The sequence below is a fragment of the Narcine bancroftii genome, chromosome 8 (genome assembly GCF_036971445.1).
Source record: "Narcine bancroftii isolate sNarBan1 chromosome 8, sNarBan1.hap1, whole genome shotgun sequence".
NCBI classification, from domain to species: Eukaryota; Metazoa; Chordata; class Chondrichthyes; order Torpediniformes; family Narcinidae; genus Narcine; species Narcine bancroftii.
The window spans coordinates 50,313,386-50,340,498 of NC_091476.1; the positions used below are offsets into that span (position 1 = coordinate 50,313,386).

A 27,113-nucleotide genomic window follows, 5' to 3' on the forward strand; every position below is an offset into this window, starting at 1 on the left:
GAAAGCCTTCCATCACAGCCTGATCAACAATCCTTGTGCTGAAATATATTTCAATGTTTCTATTCTAAACTCCTGCTCCTCATTTATTTTAAGGTGTTGGGGTCACTATGCTCCTTGTGATTGCACTTTGTGACATTTCCTACTGCTGCATCATCGCCTACAGCCTGTTCTACCTGTTTTCCTCCTTCCAGTCACCGCTGCCCTGGGCAGACTGCTTCAGCTGGTGGGGCGCAGACGAAACCTGCAGCAGGACACACAGAGGTACTGAACTAACTTGCGTTGGGAAAAGATTAAGCATCAACTTGGTGCTTCCACTTTCTTCAAACTGAATTAATTACAGTAAAAGGGACAGCTTACTGAGTCTTACATTTAAAAACTGGGACTGTCAGAGGCAGGTCATGCAACATCTGTGGGGAGAGAATCAGAATTAGCGATCCAGGTGGGTGTAGAAGGTTGAAATGCAATTCCTGCCCTTTCATTCCTAACCTTTGCATTATTGAAGACCCCAAATATTGCACCATTTCATCAGATGCAAGGATCGACAATGAGATAGACAACAGACTCGCCAAGGCAAATAGCGCCTTTGGAAGACTACACAAAAGAGTCTGGAAAAACAACCAACTGAAAAACCTCACAAAGATAAGCGTATACAGAGCCGTTGTCATACCCACACTCCTGTTCGGCTCCGAATCATGGGTCCTCTACCGGCACCACCTACGGCTCCTAGAACGCTTCCACCAGCGTTGTCTCCGCTCCATCCTCAACATCCATTGGAGCGCTTACATCCCTAACGTCGAAGTACTCGAGATGGCAGAGGTCGACAGCATCGAGTCCACGCTGCTGAAGATCCAGCTGCGCTGGATGGATCACGTCTCCAGAATGGAGGACCATCGCCTTCCCAAGATCGTGTTATATGGCGAGCTCTCCACTGGCCACCGTGACAGAGGTGCACCAAAGAAAAGGTACAAGGACTGCCTAAAGAAATCTCTTGGTGCCTGCCACATTGACCACCGCCAGTGGGCTGATATCGCCTCAAACCGTGCATCTTGGCGCCTCACAGTTTGGCGGGCAGCAACCTCCTTTGAAGAAGACCGCAGAGCCTACCTCACTGACAAAAGGCAAAGGAGGAAAAACCCAACACCCAACCCCAACCAACCAATTTTCCCCTGCAACCGCTGCAATCGTGTCTGCCTGTCCCGCATCGGACTTGTCAGCCACAAACGAGCCTGCAGCTGACGTGGACTTTTTACCCCCTCCATAAATCTTCGTCCGCGAAGCCAAGCCAAAGAAAAGAAAAAAAAAAGTAGTGATCTAGCTCCTAATTTTGTTTTCTGTACTCTGTGCTCACAATGTGACTCTTTCTCAAACAGAGAAAACCAGGGCAGATTGGCTAATTGCTCTATTTTCCACATCAGGGAACTTTGAGCTTGGTTGCCTGCCATTTTAAGTTTCTGCCCACTCCTACCTCTTTGGCTACCTACATGGTTTTAATTAAATTCAGAGTTGTTAGAGATAGATAGATATATGTATACCACCACTGATCTCTGGGTAGAGCCCACCAGTCACAACTTGCCAACCTGAAACTGACTCCCTTACTGCTGCTTCTGTGCAGGCCAATCTTTTATCTGTGCCAATACATTTAATTTTACCTTTTGTAAGGCACCTTGTTGAAAGTCATCTGGAAATCCAAATAATTACACAAGTTGGTTCTCCTTTAACCCATTCTGGTTAAAATTTCTTCTTGGGTGGAAAGGTTTCATAGTGGCTTGTGCAACAGTGTTACAGTGCTAGCAATCAGGATCACAGTTGGAATCCAACACTGTCTGTAAAGAGTTGGTATGTTCTCCCTGTGTTTGCATAGGTTTTCCATGTAAGTTTCCCACAGTTCAAAATGTACTGGGGTTGCAGGTCAATTGGGTATAAATTGGGCAGCATGGCCCAAAAGGGCATATTATCATGCTGTGTGTCTAAATTTTAAATAACTCAAATAAAGTTGTAAATCAGTTTCTCCTTCACAAGGCCGTGCTGACTTTGCTTCGTTGGATTTTGATTTTCAAAATGTGCTGTCTATGACTTTTCCAACATAGCTGACCATCCAAAAAGCTTAAATTTTGAGATTGAGATAAAAAATTGAATAATATTTCCTGTGCTTTGCCAGTTCTCAAAGCAAAACAAGGATGGAAAAATTTGCTTGATGGTCATAGACAGATGGTATTAGTAGAGGGTTCCGCTTCAGATTGTTGTAATTAGCAGTGTGGCTCAGGGATTGGTGCTGAGCCATTTAATTACTTGTTTTATATATATTAATGATTTGGAAGAGAATGTTGGTGGCATGATTAGTAAGTTTACAAATTACACCAAAACAGGCAATATAGTGAACAGTAAAGAATGTTGTCTGAGGTGCAACAGGATCTCGACCCAATGGGAATAATGGGCAATGGAATAGTTGATGGTATTTAACTCAGATGTGTGCAACATCATGTATTTTGAGAAATTAAACCAGGCTGGCACACACACAGTGAATGACAGGGCCCTAGGGAGTGTTATTAAACAGTAGGAATGGGTACAAGTATATAGTTCCTTCAAAGAGGGGACACAGGTGGATATGGTAGTGAAAAGGTAGATGGTATACTTACCTTAATTGGCTGAGGCATTGATTTGGTGTTGGGACATCATATTATGCATTATGTTGGACCTTACTTGAAGTGTTAGATGTAGTTCAGTTTACCACCCCATAGGAAGATGTGATTATGCTTGACTGTGCAAAAACGGTTAGCGTAGTGGTTAATGCAATGATATTACACAGCGCAAGCCACCCGGGTTTGAACCTGACATTTTCTTTAAGGTGTTTGTATGTTTTGCCCGTGTCTGTGTGGGTTTCCTCCCACTCTTCGAAACGTAGGGGGTTAATTAGGTTTTTTTTTGGGTGTCATGGGCTCATATGCTGGAAGGGCCTGTTACCATGCTGGATGTCTAAATTAAAATTTAAAAATGAACAAGATTCACAAGAATGTTGCTGGGACTGGATGGCTTGTGTTATAAAGAGAGATTGAATTTCCTGGGACTGTCCTCACTAGAGAAAAAGAAGCTGAGGGGTGGCTTTATTCAGTTTTAAAGAATTATGAAGGTCATAGGTGGAGTCTGTGATGAAGTATCTTTGGCTTGGCTTCGCGAACGAAGATTTATGGAGGGGTAATGTCCACGTCAGCTGCAGGCTCGTTTGTGGCTGTCAAGTCCGATGCGGGACAGGCAGACACGGTTGCAGCGGTTGCAAGGGAAAATTGGTTGGTTGGGGTTGGGTGTTGGGTTTTTCCTCCTTTGTCTTTTGTCAGTGAGGTGGGCTCTGCGGTCTGCTTCCAAGGAGGTTGCTGCCCGCCGAACTGTGAGGCGCCAAGATGCACGGTTTGAGGCGATATCAGCCCACTGGCGGTGGTCAATATGGCAGTCACTAAGAGATTTCTTTAGGCAGTCCTTGTACCTCTTCTTTGGTGCACCTCTGTCTCGGTGGCCAGTGGAGAGCTCGCCATGTAACACGATCTTGGGAAGGCGATGGTCCTCCAGTCTGGAGACGTGACCTACCCAGCGCAGTTGGATCTTCAGCAGTGTGGATTTGATGCTGTCAGCCTCTGGTATCTCGAGTACTTTGATGTTGGTGATGAAGTCGCTCCAATGAATGTTGAGGATGGAGCGGAGACAACGCTGGTGGAACCGTTCTAGGAGCCGTAGGTGATGCCGTAGAGGACCCATGATTCGGAGCCGAACAGGAGTGTGGGTATGACAACGCCTCTGTATATGCTAATCTTTGTGAGGTTTTTCAGTTGGTTGTTTTTCCAGACTCTTTTGTGTAGTCTTCCAAAGGCGCTCTTTGCCTTGGTGAGTCTGTTATCTATCTCATTGTCGATCCTTCCATCCGATGATATGGTGCAGCCGAGATAGGTAAACTGGTTGACCGTTTTGAGTTTTGTGTGCCCGATGGAGATGTGGGGGGGCTGGTAGTCATGGTGGGGAGCTGGCTGATGTTTTCTTCAGGCTGACTTCCAGGCGAAACAATTTGGCAGTTTCCGCAAAACAGGACATCAAGCGTTGAAAATGCCTGGACATCAGCAAATATGCCATTGTCAATGGTGGCTTTCATTACCATGCAGACAAACGAGAGTAGATTGATTAGACCACTGGCTCTCAACCTCCATTGGCTCTCAACCTCCACTGGCTTCTGGCCTAACATTTCATGGCCCACTAGTGGCAATTACTGAGCAATATTTTCAAGTCAAAGTCTGGTCTGTAAGAAACACATCTGTATCTAATTTCATGTATTTTATATATTTTGGCATATAAGCTGAATAGTGAAACCCTAAAAAAAATTGTCATAAAGGAGGGGTAAGTGTTGACTTATATGCCGGATATACTTTTGAGATGTTAAAATCACCTGAAAAACCAGATTGATGTTGATTCTGGAAGCACCTCCCCACCACAAGCGCTGCCACTCCCTGACATCTCCCTACTGCTGGGTGCTGCCACTCCTACCTGGAACTCTGATTTTGCTATTGCCGCTCGTGCCTGGTAGTTCGAAGTTCCTGCTCCCTCAGGGAGCACGACATTCCCACTCCAGGTCTGTTGCCACTGATTTTTTTTTAACGTACTTAATTTACAGCTTTGTTACTTGCGATTGGAGTATTTTCAAAAAATTTGGGTTGCTCCTGGGAAGTCAAGACAAGCCAAAAAATGGGGTCCAACTTGTATGCTGGATAAGACATCAAACCATTAAAATTGGTGGGGGGTGGGGTTGACCTATCTGCCGATTGACTTGTATGCCAAAATGTACAATAATAGCTTTCAAGACCCACAGTGGGCCATGGCCCATTGGCTGAGAATGACTAGACTAGACTAATTAACCAAATGGAATTTGTCTTGCTTTACATGAAAAGACTTTTGTGGGGAGTTTTGTACACAATGATGTAGACATCAGTGTTTTAATTATTCTGAAATATCTTGGCCAAAGGCTGTTCAGGAGTGCAGATCCTCAGTTCCACAGTTGGCATGCAGACTGGACCTGTGCTCATTGTAGCCTGTTTGCAGACCGAATCTTGAACAATTTGCAGTCTCTCCCATTTATTCACAGTGTGGCCATGACTCTGATTAGAATGATGTAGAAATGACAGAATTGTTCTGGTATGATGTTTCCTCAAACCACATTTCATATTTTCCAGATTTGGTGTGCAATCTCAGCTTGGATGAGGGATATTTTGAAAAATTTCAGACAACGTGGCTGCCTTCAATCAACAAAACTTGCTCAAACGGATCAAAAATCCAAGTTCCTCACCAGAGCCCAAGTGAACAATACTGGGAGTAAGTGGGGTGTTGCTTTGACAGTAGCTTCATTTTGGGTGGTTGATTGTTCTGTTTAATGACAGTAAAGCCATTTGGTTTAGATAATTGGTTTAGATAGTTCAGATGTTCCAAATTAACATTACACCTGAGGCCTTTCCACTTGTTAAAAACACTGATTTCTAACACTTGCAAGTTTTCTTTAATAATACACAGTGAGACCATTTTAAGGGTTTGATTTAATCTACTAGCTCTTCAATGTAGAGCTTCACCAAAATTAAATAGCTGAAATGATCTTTCTCTGACATCTGTTTTATTGTGTATATCATGGTATTGCGTCCAAGTCCCTCATCCTGGAATTGAACAAAGTGAAGTCACAATTTTCCCAAGTAGTTTTAATAGGAGCAATTTTAGGAACTGTTTCAAATTAGTTCACTGGAGTATCTCATTAACCATGTGTATTTAAAATAAGATTCCTGCTTTATGAACTAAATCTAATGACTGATGGAAAAATATCAAATATAAATGATAATAATTGAGAATGACATCATTAATTTGAAAATTTTCCAGATGCGTGTAAATTCTCAGATGCTCTGCATGGAACACAGTGTGTAACCGTGATTCCTTATAAAATATGTTTCCTATGATTATTTTATTTAGTAAAAAGGCTTTACACCGTTCAGGTTCAATAGATGAGACAGGGAAGATAATCTGGCCTTTAGCCTTCTGTCTGCTCCTGGCCTGGCTCATGATTGGGGCTGCATTATCAAAAGGAATCAAATCTTCAGGGAAGGTAAAACAATTGTCAATGCAGTTTGTAACCAATTCAATGATGAATTTGACAATGCAATAAAAATTCCATCAAAATTTAAAATTATTTGTGAATTGACATGGTTTCTCTGAGACAATGATATAAATTATAATATTGTGTTTTGTTGGGAGCGCTGGCTGATTGACTGGATTCATGCAATGGTTCCATCTGAGATCATTAAAATTACAATGAGATGACAATGAATTCTATAAATTCAAGATACTTATCGTACTGTGATCCACCTTTGGCTAGTTGTGCCATTTACACTTATATTAACATGCAGTTCATAATACCATCTTCAAGTTAATTTGTTATCATCTGACTGCTCATATACAACCAACAAACTAAATTTCTCCAGACCACAGTGCCCACCCATGCACACACAGTACATAGCTCAGATTTAGAAACCAAAGGAAATTGAGTTAGTGCAAGAAAGTGGCACTGAGATGAAAGATCAATTGTGATCTAATTGAATGGCAATGAAACCACAAATGGTTAAATGACCTTCTTCAGCTTCCATATATTTTTGTGCCAAAGTCGCAGTTGATAAGGTTAATTGAGAGGCTAAAGATTTGAAATGCAATCAAGAAATGCTGGAATAGCATAGGTTCAGAGAGAGTACATGTTCCAGATTAATGAGAGGTTGACAGTTTCTGTCTCCACTGACACTGCCTGACCTTGAGTGTGCTTCCAGTGTTTTGTGCTTACAATACTGTGATTCATATCTGCTTCATTCACTGTTTAAACTGTAATCCTACTATTTAATATAAATGTTAAGACAGCAATACAGGATATTAATGACCCCCTTCCATGGACAGGTGGTTTATTTCACTGCAACAGCCCCATATTTGATTCTGACTGGACTTTGTATCCAAGGGTTTACCCTGGAAGGAGCTCATAAAGGGATCAAATTCTACATTGGAAGCCAGTCAAACTTCTCCAAACTGGCTGAAGCTGAGGTGAGCAATCCACAATGTTCCAAAGAATGCAAGATTTATTTTTAAAATTAAAGTTGAGGTGTTGCATTCTTGTTTCAAAAAGTACAAAACGAAGTTAATATTGATAATTGTGATTCACTTCTGTAAAAGTAAACCAGATTTTAACAGATTTTTTTTACAATATCTGATGTAAGTTTTTGGGGTTTTTTATTCAGTGCTCACAGATGGGGATGGTGGGGGGGAGATGGGTGGGAAGAGAAGAGAAAGGCTGGAGCTATATATGATTGGAAGCCGCAGGCATGATGCAGTGGCACTTATTCCTTGAATTACTTGGAACAAATTCAGTCACAGGGTTTTCAAGAGAAATTTCCCATAAATTCATGGGAAATATTGATCCAATATTGTCATTGCCCTTTGGAACAGAAAAAAATGAATGATCTGCAGAGGAACTGAGTGGGCTAAGCAGCATCAATGGAAAAAAGGAATTGTTAATGTTTTGGATTGGAACCCTTCATGAAGACTGAGAGAGCTGAGGGAAGGTAGCCAATAGAATGAGGACAGGTTGGGAGGAGTTTGACAGGGGACAGTAGAGTGTTGATGATCCAGGGAGGAGTGAAGGATAACAGACAGATGGGGAGGATGAGGGGTGGAATTAGGAGACAGAGGTAATAGATTGGTAGGTGCCAGGAAGAGAGGAACTAGAGAAAGAAATGGGGGCCAGGTGGAGGAAGATGAGTTATACTGGGTAAAGCAGGAGGTTAATGTCCAAGCAAAGGCTACTTGGAATCTGACAAATAAAGAAGTGGCAAGATTTCAGATTTATTGCCACATACAACCTTGAGATTCTTTTATTCTGCAGGCATGGCAGAATTGGTAATGCAAAAAAAAATGTACAAGGGATATACATGATAATGGTGATAGAATGGAAATGAGTGGGGGAAAGGTGATTGGACCAGATGGAACAATACCCTTTATTCATTCCACTTGTTTAATGTTGATGGTATTTTGTCCTGTGAATTGGATATGAAAATGGTCCAGAATCAGCTCTGTATGAAAAGAGGGAGAATAGGGTAAGTCATCACACTGAAGGATTGTTCCTACCGGCTCAAGGATGCAAAAGGTGCGTGAGTGAATTCAATGTCAAATTCTTCACATGAAGATAAATAAAGGGGGGTGGGGGTAGAATTGAAAGAGTGGATACATAAAAGGAAAAGCTAGGAAATAGAAGTTTAAACAAAGAAAAACTTGAAACAGATCATTCGGATCTTTCTCCTTTTTCTGTTCAGTTAAGTGCAGTGGGGAAGGAGTTGAAATGTAGTAAAATAGATCACCTCTTCAAAAAAAAGAGGGCATTTTCACTTAGTGACACTTTGGGTTATCAATAGTTGATGAAAGCTATATTATTGATTGAGATTTGAATTAATTTAATGGTGAAAAGGTTTCTTTGTTCCACTTTCAGTTGAAGAACTGTCCATTGGACAAGAGTGCAGATCCTGCAAGGGATGAATTGCATCACTAATTAAATAACAGGAGAAACCATTGAATCTTTAGCAGAGGGTGAACAAGGGGTCTGAACAATGGCTCCATTGTTGACCAGTAGAAGCAGTATCAGTCAGCATACCTTAGAAAGCTGATAGGAACCCACTCCATGATCTTCATAGTTACTGTTGAATGTGTTCAAGTAAAATTCAACTGATATTATCTTCTATTGAACAGGTCTGGAAAGATGCTGCAACTCAGATTTTCTTTTCTGTCTCAGTGGGCTGGGGCAGCTTATTAACACTGTCATCCTACAACAAATTCCACAACAACTGTTACAAAGACACCATTGTTGTTTGTGTTGTGAATTGTGCCACCAGTGTGTTTGCTGGATTTGCCATCTTCTCCATCCTTGGACACTTGGCTCATGCACAAGACAAGCCCGTTTCAGAGGTTGCTCAGTCAGGTACCTGTAGACTCCACTCTAATGTGCTGGATTTTATTGGCGCAGAAGATTCCATCGCTTGTTAAACTTCTTTTGGAAATATTGACTGATTTTGTTTTGTGGACTGCTAGATGGGTGAATTGTTAATGGAGAAATGAGGGAAACAGGACATCAGGAACCTTAGAGAACAGCAGTCAGAAATTTGTTTTAGTATCTCACCAATTCCAAAAAAAGAGAGATAGTAAAATCTTGGGGGTGGGGTGTTAGAGAAAAGTGAATCTTTTGTTGATTAAAAACAGAGAATAAGTAAAATTACATAGAGGGAAATGAGATAAGAAATAAAATCAGAAAACACTAATGATTTAAAATGTAAAATAGTGAGAGTGACCACTTAAAATATTCCATTTAGTAGAAGACTTGGCAATTGTGGTTATTGCTAATTCTATGTGAATGTTGAAAATGTATTTATATTCTTAAATGCCAGTGATTTGCATTTTTTAAGATGAGGGGAGGAAAGACCAAAGGTGAGAGGCTATGCCTATCTAAGAGTTTCTATGGACTTAAGGCCCTGAACTTCCTGCCTGATTTATACATTAATACTGCCCAAACAATGAGATAAATGGACAAGCAAAAATAGAGAACCAGTGAGAAAAAAGTGAACGCGGGGAAACATATCCCCAATAAGATTAAAGGAAAAATAACAAAGGAGTTTCAAGGGAACTTGAAGCTCAGTTAGTAGCACAGGATACAATATAAGGCATGTAATTAGCACCACAAATATATTTTGCTAGTTTTTTGAATTATTTAAAGTGTTGAGTGAGATCAAAGATTGTGTATTTAGAGTCAGTTACTGGGGAATACATTTCTGAAAAGATCACAGGTCATCCTTAAAAATTGATAATACAAATTAATGGCTCACTTTCCAATTGCAGATTACTCACTGAGTACTTTGTTCATCTAAAGTTTCCAAAAGAATGTGACAATTTTAGTAGCATTAGTTATTGGGCTGTGACAGTTAAGGTGGTAGAGGAGGCCATTTGCCCCATTGCCTCCATGATTGTTCCAGGGAAGCAATTCTATAACAAGTAATCTCTGTGTTATGAGAGGGCAGGGGAGGTTTATTACATGGCTAGAAAATAGTCCACGTTGCGATTTTTCCACTATGTGAAGCTATAGCTTCTGCGTCAAGAAATGCATTGAAAAAAGTTTATTTATTTACTTTTTTTCCACATATATTTCATAAAATGTATCTTATTCTGTATCTCAAGCATTCAATCAGAGATTTGTACATTCAATACTGGCATCATCAGAATGGCTCTAATGCAGGGATAGCGTGTAATCTAATTCCTATCCTCCTTTATTTCTCGATCCTCTCCAACTTAATCTTTTCTCATTTATCAAAATGTCAAAAGTATACTTTTTGCCATAAACCTACACTTAATTTACAGGAGCTAATTTACCTACAAGTATGAGAAACAGAAAAAAACTACTGGAATCTTGAGGAAACCATGGATGGATTCATTGGGTTGTGGTAAACCCCTGTATATATGTTTGGATGTTTTAGGACACACCCCTTGGTGTCTGTGCCTGAGGTTCTTCCCACTGACCCATAAATAAAGGCGACTGTGCCACAGCCCCTCTCCTCAGTCCAGGGCAGTCGACCAGCAAGGTCGTGTCTCTGTTCAGATTCTCTACAACTTGTAGTATTTGAAGTTATTGATGGTGCATCAATTTTATTCAATGGAGCTAGAAAAGTTGGACTTCGACCCATAAATGCCTGATGCATCCAACAGCTTCGAATTCTGGCTGCGTTGCTTCAAAGCGTTCCTGCAGTCCTCCTCTGCTATTGTTTGATTAGAAGACAATAGGCTGCAAGTGCTGCATTCCTGCGCCAGGCCCAGGGATGCCCAGTCATTTCCAGCGGCAATGGGCACACTGAAAAGCCTGTGAGCTCTTGGATGGGTCTGCGACTGCAAGTTAGTGACAGGCGTAGTGAACACGGAGAACCTGATCAGAGATGCTAATGTCATGGGCATAAGATACAGTTACATCCAGCAAACACTGTTGGAGCAAGGTGAGCTCAATCTGCAGAAGGCTGTCAAGCTAGCCAATACACTAGAGGTCGCCCTCCAAAACATGGACGCATACTCAACTGACGACGTGGCCACCTCGTGGGTACTGTGGACGCCACCAACTTGGGAAGTGGGAGCCTGTGGCACACCACCAAATCCCACCAGCAACCTGACCATGGCCACTGTACTCCGCAAGCCTGCTAAAACACCCGAGAAAACACTTCTCGGAAAAATATGCGGTTTGCACTAAGTGTGGGAAGAAAGGACACTATTCTAAAGTGTATAAATCTGGGTCTCCCTCTAAACCTAGCAGTGGTGTGTGCGGGCTCTGGGGGGCGCCATCCTGGACACCGCCATCTTCCCAACCCAGCAGCACCACATTTGGGCCCTGGGGGCCGCCATTTTGTAACTGAATGTCTGAACATTCCACTGTATCTACAGAGCCCGATAGTGACTCAAAACTTGCCTCCACCACACTAGACTGGGAACCTTCACCAATTCACCAAATCAATGATGGACATTGGGGTAAATGGTCTTTTTTACAAGCTGTCTGTTCAACCGTGGGAACACGGAGAGCTTTATCCACCCCAACACCATGCAGCATTACTCCCTTGCCAGTAAACCACAATGTCTCGTTGGTCTTAAAGTCCCAAATAGCAGATGTTCCCGGCTACTGTGTAGTGATTCTGTCTGTATGGGCCACAGACTACAAAGACTTTAATCTGCTCGTGATGCTGCAGCTTTGCATGGCCGTGATGCTGGGGCCGGACTTTCAATGCTACTTTATGAATGTAATGATGGAGTGTGTTGGGCCCCATTCTCCACCCCTTTCACTGTCTGTAATAAACAGTTTTTAAACTGCCCACTATACTCCACCCACAGACCTCCCTGGCCTCTCCTCCCATTGTTTCCAACTAGGAGCCAACAGATTGCCCACCGCGCATGACCTGCAGCTTTTTAACCCTTAAGATCACCCCTCCACCACCGTTCACCCTGAGTTTGTAGATCTCATCTATTATGCCCCTTGCTTTGAATTGAATACAATTAAAATTATGTATCTTTCCTTTTAATTTGCTGTACTCCTGTCTGACCTGTCCACCACACTGGCTCCCTGAGTACAGTATTCGCCTCCAACTTCTCCTCTGCCTCATTTCTGCACTGAGCCCCACCCCCCTGCCCATTTAGTTTAAACCTTCCCAAGGAGTACTAGCAAATCTCCCACTCAATATATCTGACCCCTCCAGTTCAGATGTAATCCATCCCACTTGTACAGGCCACCTCCTCTTCAGAACAGGTCATCATTAGATTGCAATCGAAAGCACTGGGTGACATCCTGGTACTTGTGGGTGGACTGCGGTTCCTGACAAAGGGCTCAGGCCCCAAAATATTGATTGACTTTAATGTGAAATGGATGCTGCATGTTCTGCTGAGTCTCTCCAGCACTTCTGTGTGATGAACTAGACCCCATTTCTGAGGGTTTTCTTGTTGAATACTTACACTCCAAAATCCAGAGCTTGAGCTCTTCCAACTGGTGATCTTGAGCCTATTGGGTAAATGTGAGCATGGGAAGCTTGCTGGAGTTACAGGAGCCAATGTCGTCTGCCATGCTTATCCATTAGATTAACTCACCTAAAATAAATAATGTACTGCACTAGCACCACTTTCGACCACTTGCATTATGTCCGCAGTTACAAGTTCTCACTCTCATACTTTGTTAAAGCACTCTATGCATTAGCTATTATTGATCAATTTGTTCTGGTTAACATTGCAAAAACAATGTTAATGTAGCCACCACATATCACGAGCTATAAAACAAATGAAAATTGTCTAACCCTACAGTCAGCAATTTGTTTTAGCACCACAGTTAATGGCATACAAAATGGGTGTAGAGTAATGAATTAAAAGTTGTGGATTTTTGAATCAGACATTACAAATACATTGGGTTTGTGGCCCGAAGAAGTTTTCTGTCTATTAATAGAGAGAATCAAGAAGAAATTAAAGGAATGGAGGCAGCAATTTGGAAATTATAACATTGGAGTCAGTACTGAGGCTGTAAGACATTTAGACTGGGGAATTAAATATATCAGGTTATAAAATGTACAAAGAGGCAAATCTTACAAGTGGACCCAAAGAGAATTCAGCAGCCAGTGTAAATTTTCTTGGCAAAACTAAGATATTGAAAAAGATTTAGGAACAAAGTGGATTCATTGTCTGGACTCCCTGGTGAGGCAATTAAGTGATAGAATGAATAAATGTAGAGATCCACACAAGCAAAGAGATAATGGTTATGTGCACTTCTGATAGGTGCCCTGACATTGGAATAGGCCTTGTTGTAAACGAAGTAATTAAATGTCAATTGCAAAGGAAAATCATGGACTTACTTTTGTCAAGTGAGTGATTTTCTTTCTGTATCCTTTATACATTTTTTTCACTATCGCACAGAGGAATTGTGCAGACAGAATGCATGTTTGATGGTTGCTAGTCATGTAGAAGATGTCTTTGCCTTCTTTGTGTGGACTGCTTTCTGATTTCTCGGAGAGCACTTGTTCGAACAGCTCGGTAAATGGAATTGGCGTCAAATTGGGGGTACTGCTTCTTTAAGTAAAATACTTCCCTGTTGAGCAACCTGTTGCCTACTCCCAACATCCTCCTACCCATTCTGGTTTTGAATCTCAGTCTGGAACCAGTGAAGGAGAAGATCTTAGATCTAGTTATGAATCATAAGTTATCAAAATTTAAAATGAAAACACAATGCTGGAGAAAGATATATAGCCAGTGTTTTGGGCTTGAGCCCTTTCTCAATGACAAGGGGCTCAAGCCCAAAACATTGCTTATGTATCTTTATCTTTGCCATATAAAGTTCACTGTTTGACCTTCTGAATTTCTCCAGCATTGTGTTTTTACTTCAATCACGGTGTCTGCAGACTTTGTTTTACTTCAGGAATCATAAATATGCTTGGATATTTATATAAGCAAGTCTTCAATTTAATTTCATTTAGCAAAGCTAAAAATCTGCTGCACTTCCCTATATATTTTGCATGTAATCCCCAAAATGAAATGCATGTTTCTGTTCACAGCAGATGTATCTTTAAGGATCATTAATGATATTGTAACTGCTGTTTAGGTTTCGGTTTGGCCTTCATTGCCTATCCAGATGCTTTGACAAGGCTACCGTGGGCACCTCTATGGTCCATTTTGTTTTTCTTCATGCTGCTCACTTTGGGACTTGACACTCAATTTGCAGGTTTGGGTAAGTGTGGGATTGATAAATCTAATTTAATACTCATGAGATTCATCAAATGACTTGCCTTATTCAAGCTGAGAAGTTCACAAGATCACAAGATAAAGGAACAGAAGCAGGCCACTAGACCCATTGAGTCTGTTCTGTGACTACACTAAGCTGAACTAAACTCACACCTAGTTCTAATTTCCATCCTTTTCCCCACATCCTTTGATACCTTTACTAATGAGATGCTTATCCATTTCCTGTTTCAATACTCCCAGTGATCTGGCCTCCACTGCTTTGTGCGGCAGTGAGTTCCACAGATCCACAACTCTCTGACTAAAGAAGTTCTTCCTCTGGTCAGCTATCCCAAATGGGAAATAGCTAAGTAATGCCGGCAGATGAATGCAGGGCCATGGACGTTTCTCAGTCTTGGCTTTTTAAAAACAATCGAGCAGTTTTATAGTCATTGCTAAGAATATTCGTAGGTTTTCTTTGTATGAACTTTATCTCATTAATTAATTTTAAATTGGGAGGATTTGATTCAAGACTCTAGATTTGTATTCCAGGTGTCCGGGTTACTGGACTGAGTGCAAAACCATTGCACCACAGTAATACCCTTCCCCTCCCTAGCACTTGTGCTGGAAAATCCTTGCAGTGAACTAGTACCAAATTACATCTGGCGAAGAAACTGTTATCCATTCACTTCTATGGAGAGACAAAGTACAGTACAAGAATAATATTAGACTTTCTGATAGTTAAATGAGTTTGAAATGAATTAATTGAAGCCTTTTTAAATCATTTACTTTTAAGTTGTTTTATTTTTCATTTAACTTTTGGTTTTGAACATCTGGTTCATTCAGACATCTTCAACGTCATTGGCTGTTGACAGCCATTAATCCCTGGGTTGTGACTTTGCAGCTGCTTCATGGACCAGTCTTGTTTGGGACACACATGCATCACACACTACCATGCTGTGACAACGACCTCATTGAGCTGGATTAGGCCAGTTTCTGGTCGCAGATAACAGTTGATCAGCCCAGAAAGGGTAGATCAGAGCAGAAGGTTATTCCTGTGATGCTTCTGTATATTAGTCCTCCACTTAAGATCCTTCTTGGGCATCAAGTATTTTGTTTTAAATATCTGCAGTCATGAACCCTTCAGGGGAATGTCACTCTGACACAGAAAGACTTTGTAAGATCAGATTTGTGAGATGTTGATGAGCTTCTTTGTTCAAGTAATAATTAATGGTTAATTTTTGTAAATTGAAGCAATGCCCATTTCTCTGTTTGTGCTCAATGATAACTGCACAGGGAGGACTGAGGATGATCATTTTGAAGTTTGATATTTGTCCCTCAAAATTTGCCATAACAGGATAAAAGCCTCTACAGCCCTCATCGGCTTTCTCAGTTTGATCACTCTAATGGAGGGAATACGGTGAGATACTTATTATCATAAATCTAATTTAAACATTTATTTTCCCAGAAACAATTGTAACAACCCTAGTTGACCAGTTCCCAAGGCTTTTGCGAATGAAGCGTTTTTATATGACAAGTGGAATTTGCTTCGTGTTTTATATCCTTGGCCTTGTATTTGTAACAGAGGTATGACATACTTTAATACTTCATTCTATTTCCATCTAATGCTGTTATAACTAATCAGAAAATCGACAAATCTAATACGTAGTGTTTCCATGACTTAATATGTGGAGTGAAGTGGGTCTGACTGTTTTCGGAATCTCTCGGTGGGTACCACCAAGTTTTTGGGTCTGTCTCTGTTAATTCACCTGCTGGTTCTGTTACAACTAGATGCTTTGCAATGATTTATAATGTGTTAGAAAGTGCAGACATCTGAAGTAAAGATTCAAGATTCAATTTGCTATCAAAATAAGGAAACAGTGTATTACATGAAATTCTCTTTTGCCTGCTGCAAGGCAGACAGATTCACCACCGGTAGGAATTGCCTAAGCACCTCTTACAGACAGATTTATAGTCAGAGAAAGAATAGCAAATGAGGGTCCCCCCAGAGTGACTAGATTCACCTCCAGCACTTCTGCAGTTCCCACAGCCGCAGAGTCCAGTCCAAAACAATGGCAACCTGAACTCCTCAGCACCTCCTCGCACCCCGGTTCTGATACCTGGTACCACTCCAGCCAGTTTGAAACAGACTCTAGCAGTCCACAGTGAGTTTCCCAACAGCAGTCTCCAGCAGCCCACAGCTTCTGAAGGTTCTTTGCCTCGAGTTGGCAACAGCCCACTGCATGCACTGGTTCCTCAGCCACAGAGCCTCCTCACTGGTGGTCACCTTCCCTGTGGGTCGTCTCTTCCACTTATCCTCAGCCGAAGGTGGGGGGGGGGGAGCGGTGTGATCTTCCCGTCCTCTGGAGCCCTGCTCCAGACCTCCACTTCCCCAGAGTCTACAGCCCCTTGTAGCTCCTGCTGATTAATAGGCGCCGCCATCTTGGGCGCGGACTGTGGTCGCTGGCTCCCTCAAAGCCCGTGCAGAGCCAAAGCCAGTCAACTAGGTGGCTGGACCCCGTGGGAGCACTGCACATCTGCTCTCTCACTGCCCACAGATCCATACCAGCGGCAGCACTACGGTTACAGCGGTTCCATCAACACCGCCATCTTTTGTGATAATAAAAACAATATTCAGACATTGACAATCTGTGTAAAGGATGGGGTGATAAATAAACAGAACAGATGCATCCCAAATGCCACAAAACATGGCAGGAAAAAATGTTATTTGAGTAAAGGTAGAAATTTACAAAATCAAGTAAATTCTTTAGCTGCCTTTAACCTCGAACACACAATTTCAGGACTATGCGAAAAGGGGACAATTTGTTCTGTGAAGAGACAAGTTAATGAAAGTAGGAGAGTTTTTTATAAATAAGATTTGTTCAGTCTAATATTGGCTGGGAAAACCGGTTTGGTGCCTGAGCTAGTTGAAGGAACGCATAAATGCTAGTTGGCTCCCATCCATAAAGGTACCTATAAAAAGGAAAACCCACCCTGATCCCAGCAATTTAGAAAATAAAGATTTAATATTGTATAGCACAGAAATTGCCCTTTGGGTTCAATTAATTATATTTCATTTTACCATGCCCTCCTTCAGTCCATTGCACTGTCTGTATAATAAACACTTCCTACCCTTTTAAGTCCTCTATCCTTTTCCATCACATTGTCATTTTTGTTTCTGATACCACACTATTAAAATTTAAATTTAGTCACATAGCATGGTAACAGACCCTTCCAGCCCATGAACCCATGCCAAGCAAATAACCTACAACTCCCTTACATTTTTGAAGTCAACAAGATGTTTGAAACTGAACTTTAAAATGTACTGTTTCCAGAATCAAGCTTAAACTGTATTGGCTTTGGACTTTTTATACACACACACACACACTCACACACATACACTCGCACACACACACGCACACACAGACACGCACACACACGCACGCACGCACTCACACACACACACTCACACACTCACACAGACACACACACACACTTACACACACACACAAAACACTTGCACATAATGGGGTTAAATTTAAAGTTTAGAGATAAGTAAAAAATGTTATGTTATTAATAGTTTAATAAAAACTATTTGAATTTACCATTGTCTGGTGAATTTTCCATTGCTGTTTCTTTGTTAGTACTAATAAGGTTTATTAGTTCCTGTGTGGTTTGTTTCCCACTGCATTTGGAAGTCAGTCTCACCTGGCCTGGGTATTTATCAACTTTGAGTGCTCTATGACACCTCAACTGTCATAATACTTGCATATTACAGATAATCAACATAATCCCTTTACATAAACCTTTACATCCATCTCCATGGGGAACATAAATAAAGTATACATTTAGGACTGTGAAATATGAAAGTCTGCAGAAGCTGTGATTGTAGATGATGCACACCAAAATGCTAGAGGAACTCGGGCGGTCTTTTCAGCGCCTATAGGAGACAGATATATTGCCGATGGGAATATATTTTTGTTTGCTAAGGACACTGAAAAGACCGGCTTGGTTCATCCAGAATTTTGGTGTGTCTACTTTATTTAGAACTTTGCCAGAATGCCATGGCTCACATCATAGATTCGCCTTAAGTCCCAAGTGGATCATTCTTTTACAAGCTACGCTCTTGCTCTTAATATTCTTAGAAATTGAAGGATTCTCCTTAATTATACCTGCCAAGGATATTTTGTGACTTATTTTGCCTTCCTAATTTGTATTTAAAATGCTCTCTAACAGCTTCCCTGTTCCTTGAGGAACTCGGTTGATATAGTTGCTCCCTTTAGGACATAGAATGTTGAACCCAGTACAAGCACTTTGGCCCACAATTGTTGTGGTGACCATTAGACCCTGTCTCCCACATAACCCGCCACTTTAAATTTCTTCATATGCTTACCTCATATTCTGTTGAAATTCACCAATGTACCTGCCTCCACTATAGACGGCACTTTCTAGATTCTAGTATTTCCTAATTTCAAAATATGTCATATTCTGAATTACTATCTTATTAATCCAATAAGCCAAGCTTTGGAGATGTAGCTTTAATCCGTTGATAAAATGGATAAACAATTTGCATAACTTCACATTAAGATTTTCATAACAATAAATAAACAAAGTATTTGACTATATTTAAAGATATAACGATATTCAACTTGAAAGAGATAGACAAGAAGAAATGAGACAAAATAAGACAAATTCAAAGAAAATTATCTCAAGCTCTCGTCTCCTTCAGAGTTCATCGAAGAATAAGATGCAGGCTCTTAGTCTGCGTGGATATTATGACATAGTCACTATGGTAACACCACAAACAATACTTCTCTTAAAGACACCAGCACAAAATTAACTAAAGTTCAAAAGCACAAGGTTTTAATCTTTACATCCACCACTGACCTAGGTCATGCATTCCACACACCAACCATTCTCTGGGTAAAAACCCTTCATCTAATATCTCCTTTGAACTTCCCTCCCTTTACCATGGCATCTTTCCCATTCCTGAACTCTTGTTAACTCCTTTTTCAAATGACTCCCACTTGTGCGATTAAGTGAAACACGAAAGTCTGCAGACCCTGTGATTGTAGTAAAAACACAGAAATGCTGGAGGAGCTCTGCAGGTCTTGCAATGTCCAAAGGAGGTAGAGATATATAAACCGATGTTTCAGGCCTGAGCCCTCTTCAAGGTATGAGCAAACAGCAGGCAGGCATCTGAATAAATAGTATGGTGGAGAAGGGAGGAAAGGGCTGAAGGGGTTGAGAATTGATCAGGGGAGGGGGTGGCAGAGCTGGAGGAATGGAGACAGAGAAAGAGGGATAGACAGCTATAGGAAATGAGAAATAGAGATGGGGAGGGGAGAGTCAGGGAGGGGGCTAATGTAAATTGGAGAAGATGGTGCCCAGATGTAATGAAAGGAGTTGTTCATCCAATGTGTGGGTGGTCTCAGTCTGGCAGTGCATGAGACTATGGACAGTCATGTTGGCATAGGAAATAGGTCAAGGAATTGAAATGGGTTGTTACTGGGAGATCCACGCTATTGTGGTGAATAAAATGAAGGTGCTGAACAAAGCAATCTCCCAGTCAGTCCAGTCTCTCCAATGCAGAGGAGACCACAATGAGAATACTGGATGCTGTAGATGACCCCTGCAGATTCACAAGTCAAGTGTTGCTTCACTTGGAAGGACTTATTGGAGCCCCGAATAATGGTGAAAGTGTAGCATTTTTTGAGGTCATAGGGGTAGGTGCCAAGGCTGATTGGTAGGAAGGAAGAAGTGGATGAGGAAGTTATGGAGGAAGCAGTACCTGTGGAAGGCAGGAGGAGAGGGAAAGATGTGTCTGGTGGTGAGATCATGTAGTAAGTAGCAGAAATGATGGGGAAGGATGTTTTGGATGTGGAGACTAGTAGATTAGTTGGTGAGGATAAGGGGAATCTTGTCTTTGTTTATGGGGCAGAGGGTCTAGGGCAGATGTGCTAGTGATGGAGGGTATGTGGGTGAGGACCAAGTTGATGGTAGTAGTGGTGAAGCCACGTTTCTTTTGAAGAAGTAAGATATCTCAGATGATCTGGCATGGAAGACCTTGTCCTGGGAGCAGCTGCAACGTGGAGAGAAATTCCAAGAAAGGAATGGAATCCTTATAGGGGACAGGGATTGAAGAGGTGTAGTCCAGGTAGCTGTAGGAGTTGTTGGGTTTGTAGAAAATGAGTGCAGAATGTTTTTGAAGTGATCCCACTTTTGTAATATTGCTTTACCTGCAAAGTTTTCCCCCCTGTCTACTTTTCCCAGTTCCCCTCCTGTGCTATGAAAATCAGTCTTCCCCCAGTTTAGAATCTTAACTTGAAGATAAAACTTATAAATACATTTAAAGTTACAGAATTGTGGTCACTGTTCAAATGAGTTCTCCAAATGATATTTCCACTGCCTTCTCTACTTCTCCTAAGATGAAGTCAATTACAGTCCCTTCTTTGCAGGCTATATTGTCTCAATGATTTTTTATGCACTTTCTGAATTCTGCCCCACTAAGGCCCTTACACTAATGTAATCCAGGTCAATATTGGGTATGTTAAAATCTCTCAACTATGACCCCATTCTTTCGACAGTTTTCTGTGACCTACATACATATCTGTCCTTCCAATTCTCACTATCCTTTAAATTTCTGAAATATAAGTCCACCCAGCAAAATTATTGCCCCACTCTTATTCCTAAATTTTTCCCATATGGCCTCATTGAAGGTGGAATTGGACATTTTGGCAAAAAAAAAAGATTTTTGTAGCCCTTCAGACATTTTGGCACGTACAGTTTGGCGCAGGCCTGGCAACCTCTGGTATTGTGGCATTTCAGAAACTTTTGCCAGGGGAGGGTTACATTATTTGTATTTGCATAATAAGTGATTATTTAACAATAAATCCCAAAATATTTCTGAAAATTTGGCTGCTCTTTGACCGCTCCAGCAGAGCCGTCAACTCTTGGCCAGTGTGGATGTCATAATTCAGCTAGTGAAGCTGTCAGTATGCGGCTAGTGGGGTGGTCAGAGGGCAACCAGTGGAGCAGCCACAGGGCAGCTAGTGGGGCTGTTGACTTGCGGCCAGCGGTGCTCTCACAGGGCGGCCGGCAAGATGGTCACAGCGTGGCCGTCGGGGCAGTCAAAGGGTGGCCAGTCACAGTGTGACTGGCAGGATGGAGTTGGCCATAACAGTGAGTGCGGCAGCAGGCCAAAATGTCAAGTGCCAAAATGTGGGCACCAAAGTGTCCTAGACCTCATTGATCCCTCCAGTATACCCTCTCTGCATATTGCTATGATGCTCTTCCCTGAATACCCATGATGTGGAAGAGGTCATACTTTTGCAGAGAGACCAACCACCAAAAAAGTAAAAAATGATGTAAATCAATATATAGCAGTGCCATGATTTGTACAAATTAAGAGTAAGAAATTCTTTAGTGTAGCAATGAGTGCAACGTTGTTACAGTGCCCGCAACCAGGACTAGCAGCAATCATCAAGATCTACCTGACCCAGGACACACTGTTCTTGCTACTGCCATCAGCAAAGAGGTATAGATGCTCTAATGCTTGGACCACAAGGGTCAGGAACAATTGCTTCTGTCCACCATCACACTCCTACACAACAGACTCAATCAGAGACGAAATTTTTTTTCAGTATTGCACACAGTTCGTTAACATTTCTTTCTTTGTTTACATTTCTCTCTTTTGTATATATATCTTTCTCTTAAGTGCAGTCTGCCTTCCAGACCTCTCTGGCGGGATTCCATCCATACCTGCTGCTTTGCCACTTTTCAGTTGTTCGATTGCCTTATATGTCTCATCCAGGGTGAGGACCTCATCCAGCTCTAGCCTTAGGGGCTGTTGAGGGAGCTGGAGCAGGGCGGAATCTTGGACTGAGCGGTTGGCACTGAAAAGAGATTGGAAGTGTTCTGACCATCGGTTGAGGATGGAGATCTTGTCGCTGAGGAGGACTTTGCCGTCTGAGCTGCGCAGCGGGCTTTGGACTTGGGGTGAGGGGCCGTACACAGCCTTTAGAGCCTCGTAGAAACCCCTGAAGTCGCCAATGTCCGTGCTGAGCTGGGTTCGTTTGGCGAGGCTAGTCCACCACTCATTTTGGATCTCCTGGAATTTGCGCTGAAGATGGCTGCATGCACGACGGAAGGCTTGTTTCTTCTCAGGACAGGACGGCTTTGTAAGGTGAGCCTGGTGGGCAGCTCGCTTCTTTGCCAGCAGCTCCTGGATTTCCTGGCTGTTTTCGTCAAACCAGTCTTTGTTTTTCCTGGAGGAGAAGCCCAGTACCTCTTCAGTGGATTGCAGTATGGTAGTCTTCAACTGATCCCAGAGGGTTTCAGGGGACGGGTCCGTGAGGCGGGTTGTATCGTCGAGCTTTGCTTTGAGGTTTGCCTGGAAGTTTCCTCTCGCTTCGTCTGACTGCAGGTTTCCAACATTGAACCTCTTTCTGGGGGCTTTACTGTTCCTGGGCTTTGGCTTGAAGTGAAGGTTGAGCTTGCAGTGAACCAGCCGGTGGTCAGTGTGGCATTCCGCGCTAGGCATGACCCTGGTGTGGAGCACATCTCATTTGTCACTTTCTCGCACCAGGATGTAGTCCTACCAAACTGCATGAGTTTTTCAAGCTTTGTTGGGACCAAAGAAAACTGCCTCAGGACCTTCGTGATGCCACCATCATCACCCTGTACAAAAACAAAGGCGAGAAATCAGACTGCTCAAACTACAGGGGAATCACGCTGCTCTCCATTGCAGGCAAAATCTTTGCTAGGATTCTCCTAAATAGAATAATACCTAGTGTCGCCGAGAATATTCTCCCAGAATCACAGTGCGGCTTTCGCGCAAACAGAGGAACTACTGACATGGTCTTTGCCCTCAGACTGCTCCAAGAAAAGTGCAGAGAACAAAACAAAGGACTCTACATCACCTTTGTTGACCTCACCAAAGCCTTCGACACCGTGAGCAGGAAAGGGCTTTGGCAAATACTAGAGCGCATCGGATGCCCCCCAAAGTTCCTCAACATGATTATCCAACTGCACGAAAACCAACAAGGTCGGGTCAGATACAGCAATGAGCTCTCTGAACCCTTCTCCATTAACAATGGCGTGAAGCAAGGCTGTGTTCTCACACCAACCCTCTTTTCAATCTTCTTCAGCATGATGCTGAACCAAGCCATGAAAGACCCCAACAATGAAGACGCTGTTTACATCCGGTACCGCACGGATGGCAGTCTCTTCAATCTGAGGTGCCTGCAAGCTCACACCAAGACACAAGAGAAACTTGTCCGTGAACTACTCTTTGCAGACGATGCCGCTTTAGTTGCCCATTCAGAGCCAGCTCTTCAGCACTTGACGTCCTGCTTTGCGGAAACTGCCAAAATGTTTGGCCTGGAAGTCAGCCTGAAGAAAACTGAGGTCCTCCATCAGCCAGCTCCCCACCATGACTACCAGCTCCCCCACATCTCCATTGGGCACACAAAACTCAAAACGGTCAACCAGTTTACCTATCTCGGCTGCATCATTTCATCAGATGCAAGGATCGACAACGAGATAGACAACAGACTCGCCAAGGCAAATAGCGCCTTTGGAAGACTACACAAAAGAGTCTGGAAAAACAACCAACTGAAAAACCTCACAAAGATAAGCGTATACAGAGCTGTTGTCATACCCACACTCCTGTTCGGCTCCGAATCATGGGTCCTCTACCGGCATCACCTACGGCTCCTAGAACTCTTCCACCAGCGTTGTCTCCGCTCCATCCTCAACATCCATTGGAGCGCTTTCATCCCTAACGTCGAAGTACTCGAGATGGCAGAGGTCGACAGCATCGAGTCCACGCTGCTGAAGATCCAGCTGCGCTGGGTGGGTCACGTCTCCAGAATGGAGGACCATCGCCTTCCCAAGATCGTGTTATATGGCGAGCTCTCCACTGGCCACCGTGACAGAGGTGCACCAAAGAAAAGGTACAAGGACTGCCTAAAGAAATCTCTTGGTGCCTGCCACATTGACCACCGCCAGTGGGCTGATATCGCCTCAAACCGTGCATCTTGGCGCCTCACAGTTTGGCGGGCAGCAACCTCCTTTGAAGAAGACCACAGAGCCCACCTCACTGACAAAAGGCAAAGGAGGAAAAACCCAACACCCAGCCCCAACCAACCAATTTTCCCCTGTAGCCACTGCAACCGTGTCTGCCTGTCCCGCATCGGACTTGTCAGCCACAAACGAGCCTGCAGCTGACGTGGACTTTTACCCCCTCCATAAATGTTCGTCCGCGAAGCCAAGCCAAAGAAGAAGTGCAGTCTACACTACAAATAAGTAGAATATTTGCCTGGCCCACAGGGAAAAGGATCTCAGGGTTGTATGTGATCTCGTGCTTGTATTCTGACAATAAATTTGAGCTTGGAACTTTGAAGTCAGGATTTACAGCTCTCTTGGGAGAGAGAATTACAAAGTATAATAACTCTCAGAAAATAAATTCTATGTAAGTGCATTCATAATCCTGAAACTATCCACAAACTCATCTGTTTCTTCACCAGGTAAACATCCTCTGAGAATTCATTGGTGCTACATATAACTCCCCAACTCCAAATCTCATTCTAAAATCTTTTGTGTTTCAAAGTGAATACCTTGAATTCTTCTAAGTTCCTCATCATACAAGTCATTCCACTTGGCTTTGATCTCTGCATAGGAATCTGTATACGAGATCAGGAGCTCTCAACTGTTCATTGTCATTTGCTCACGCACTCTCTCTCTCTCCTTCCTCACTCTCTACCTCCTTCCACTTCCAACTCTCTCTATCCCTCTCTCTCTCTGCTTTTGTCTCTCTCCTTCCCCTTTCTCATCCCTCCTCCTTCTCCCCATCTTTCTCTTTTTTGGAATATTTTATTTATCAGTTTTCAAACTCAAATACATTCAGTGATCAATATTCATTAAAACTTAGTCATTATTTCTGTATAAGGTTCACCATTGAGTCTGAGCCCTTTTTCTACTCCTCCCTCACCCTTATCGGACATAAGTGATCACATAACATACTACATTCAAGATGCACATATCTCTTTCTCTTCTTCTATCCTCCTCTCTCTCTCTCTCTCTCTCCTTACTTTCACTCCTCCTGCTCCCTCTCTCTCTTCTTCCTGTCCCACATCTCTTTCTTACTCTCTCCTCAATGGGAAACATGGTGTGTTTTCAAAGCATATGGTTGTCATGGGGAGTGTGACTTTAGGATGTACAGCCTTCTGTAGTTGATGGCCAGTAATATGTTGGCATCTGTGCTAAACTGAGTGAGGTCCAGTCAGGAACCATAAGTGTCTAATTTTAGCTCATGTTTCCAATTATAAGCTATCTTTATGCCATTAAAAAATCCTTTTGGTTCTTTCCTGATAATTTCCTGAGAAACTGAATGCACATTTGTATGAGATTAATTGCTTATTTTGAGTATATTTTAAATATTTTCTATACATGTAGTAGTTATGAATATTATAATAATACAGAGATTAAGAAACAAATTAAAATCACATTTTCATTTCTTTAATTTCAGCCTTCAAACTCTTTAATTCTTCTCTCATTTCCCCTTTCATTGTTTTAATCTGCTGCATTATCATTATAGTTTTAGTCAGTGGAGTAATTTTAATTTCTTCAATTATCTCCTCTTTCTGTATATCATCTTCAGCTAATGAGCCCTCCTCAGGAGCCCAATTCTTCCTCCTCAGGTACCAAAGTCGAGGTCCCTGACTTTTCAGCAAGCAGTTGTTGCACTCCCAGTAGGAAGCAGCATGAACTTTCAGGTCCCTGCTTCATCGTTGATGTAGGCCTCGCATCTTTTTTCTTTTACTTTTTCTGTCGGATCGTTGCAATTACTTTTTCTTTTTTTTCGGAGGCATAATAAGAACAAAATTGAGAGGTTTAAATACATTTTTTTTAAAATATTTTTAGAATTAGAACGGTACTTATTTAGCACTTTTTAAACTAATTTCCCAAGGGAGTCAAGAGCCTACATGCTGATCCTACGGCATCACATGATATCCCCTCTGAAATGAATTGCTTGTTTAATGCACCAAATAGAATAACACCCAAATCTTGAAAGGCAAGGAAAGGGTGTAAATTTTTGGAATTTCATGTCTCTTTAGACCATTATTTGAAAGTTGGCTGTTTATGATTTTCTGATACACTTTTTTCTAACTCCCTGTTTCAATTTAGGCTGGAATTTACTGGTTAAATTTAATTGATTACTTCTGTACCGGCTGGATTCTTGTTATTATAGCCCTGCTGGAAATCATTGGTCTCAGCTGGATTTATGGTAAGCACAACAGAAAAAACATTGAATATAAATCAAATGTGGGGCAAACCATGGGTAATTTTTGCTGCAGCCAAAGTCACTTTAGTGCATGATCCTCCCAATGGGATTACAGTCTCACGGTGATGACTCGTGCTCTTCTGGAACTCAGTTTCTCGCAATTGCAATGGCAGATTGAACTACATGCTCAGTTCATCTTCAAACTTCTCTCACCATCTGGAGCAATTGCTGTTCTCCAGCTTTAGTTATTGATTTCATCATCTACCCTTCTCTATTCTGACAACAAGGATCCAGTTCAGCTCAGCAATTTTTGTGAAATTTCAGCTTTTGCCAGCCTGAGTTCCTTTAGGATTTTATAAAACTTTTTTAATCCCCAGAGAATCAGGCTAAGGACGCCAACACTCTTGCCTCACCTTGTCAGAAATCTTCATTGACCTCTTTTCTCATTTAATCTGCTCTTAATAAGAAATAACAACACTAACCAGCTGTATCAAACACCAGAGAAGACAATTCATTG

The 27,113-nt window shown here is 42.1% G+C and overlaps 1 protein-coding gene and 1 long non-coding RNA gene across 3 annotated transcripts in view; one reads left to right on the top strand and one right to left on the bottom strand.

Annotated features, from left to right (window-relative positions):
• LOC138740679 (uncharacterized) overlaps positions 1 to 17,994 on the bottom strand; it is a 53,383-nt gene extending 35,389 nt beyond the window's left edge. For both annotated transcript variants that reach the window (XR_011343112.1, XR_011343113.1), the window contains exon 1: positions 17,916 to 17,994. This is a non-coding gene — a long non-coding RNA (uncharacterized lncRNA). The remainder of the gene's footprint in view (positions 1 to 17,915) is intronic.
• Positions 1 to 27,113, top strand: part of LOC138740678 (sodium- and chloride-dependent neutral and basic amino acid transporter B(0+)-like) — a 37,262-nt gene that overhangs the window by 4,913 nt on the left and 5,236 nt on the right. Inside the window, exons 3-10 of the mRNA XM_069893667.1 lie at positions 94 to 261; positions 5,208 to 5,346; positions 5,986 to 6,118; positions 6,955 to 7,095; positions 8,791 to 9,019; positions 14,195 to 14,320; positions 15,779 to 15,897; positions 26,500 to 26,599. Coding sequence (XP_069749768.1) covers positions 94 to 261; positions 5,208 to 5,346; positions 5,986 to 6,118; positions 6,955 to 7,095; positions 8,791 to 9,019; positions 14,195 to 14,320; positions 15,779 to 15,897; positions 26,500 to 26,599 — 1,155 coding nt within the window. The remainder of the gene's footprint in view (positions 1 to 93; positions 262 to 5,207; positions 5,347 to 5,985; positions 6,119 to 6,954; positions 7,096 to 8,790; positions 9,020 to 14,194; positions 14,321 to 15,778; positions 15,898 to 26,499; positions 26,600 to 27,113) is intronic.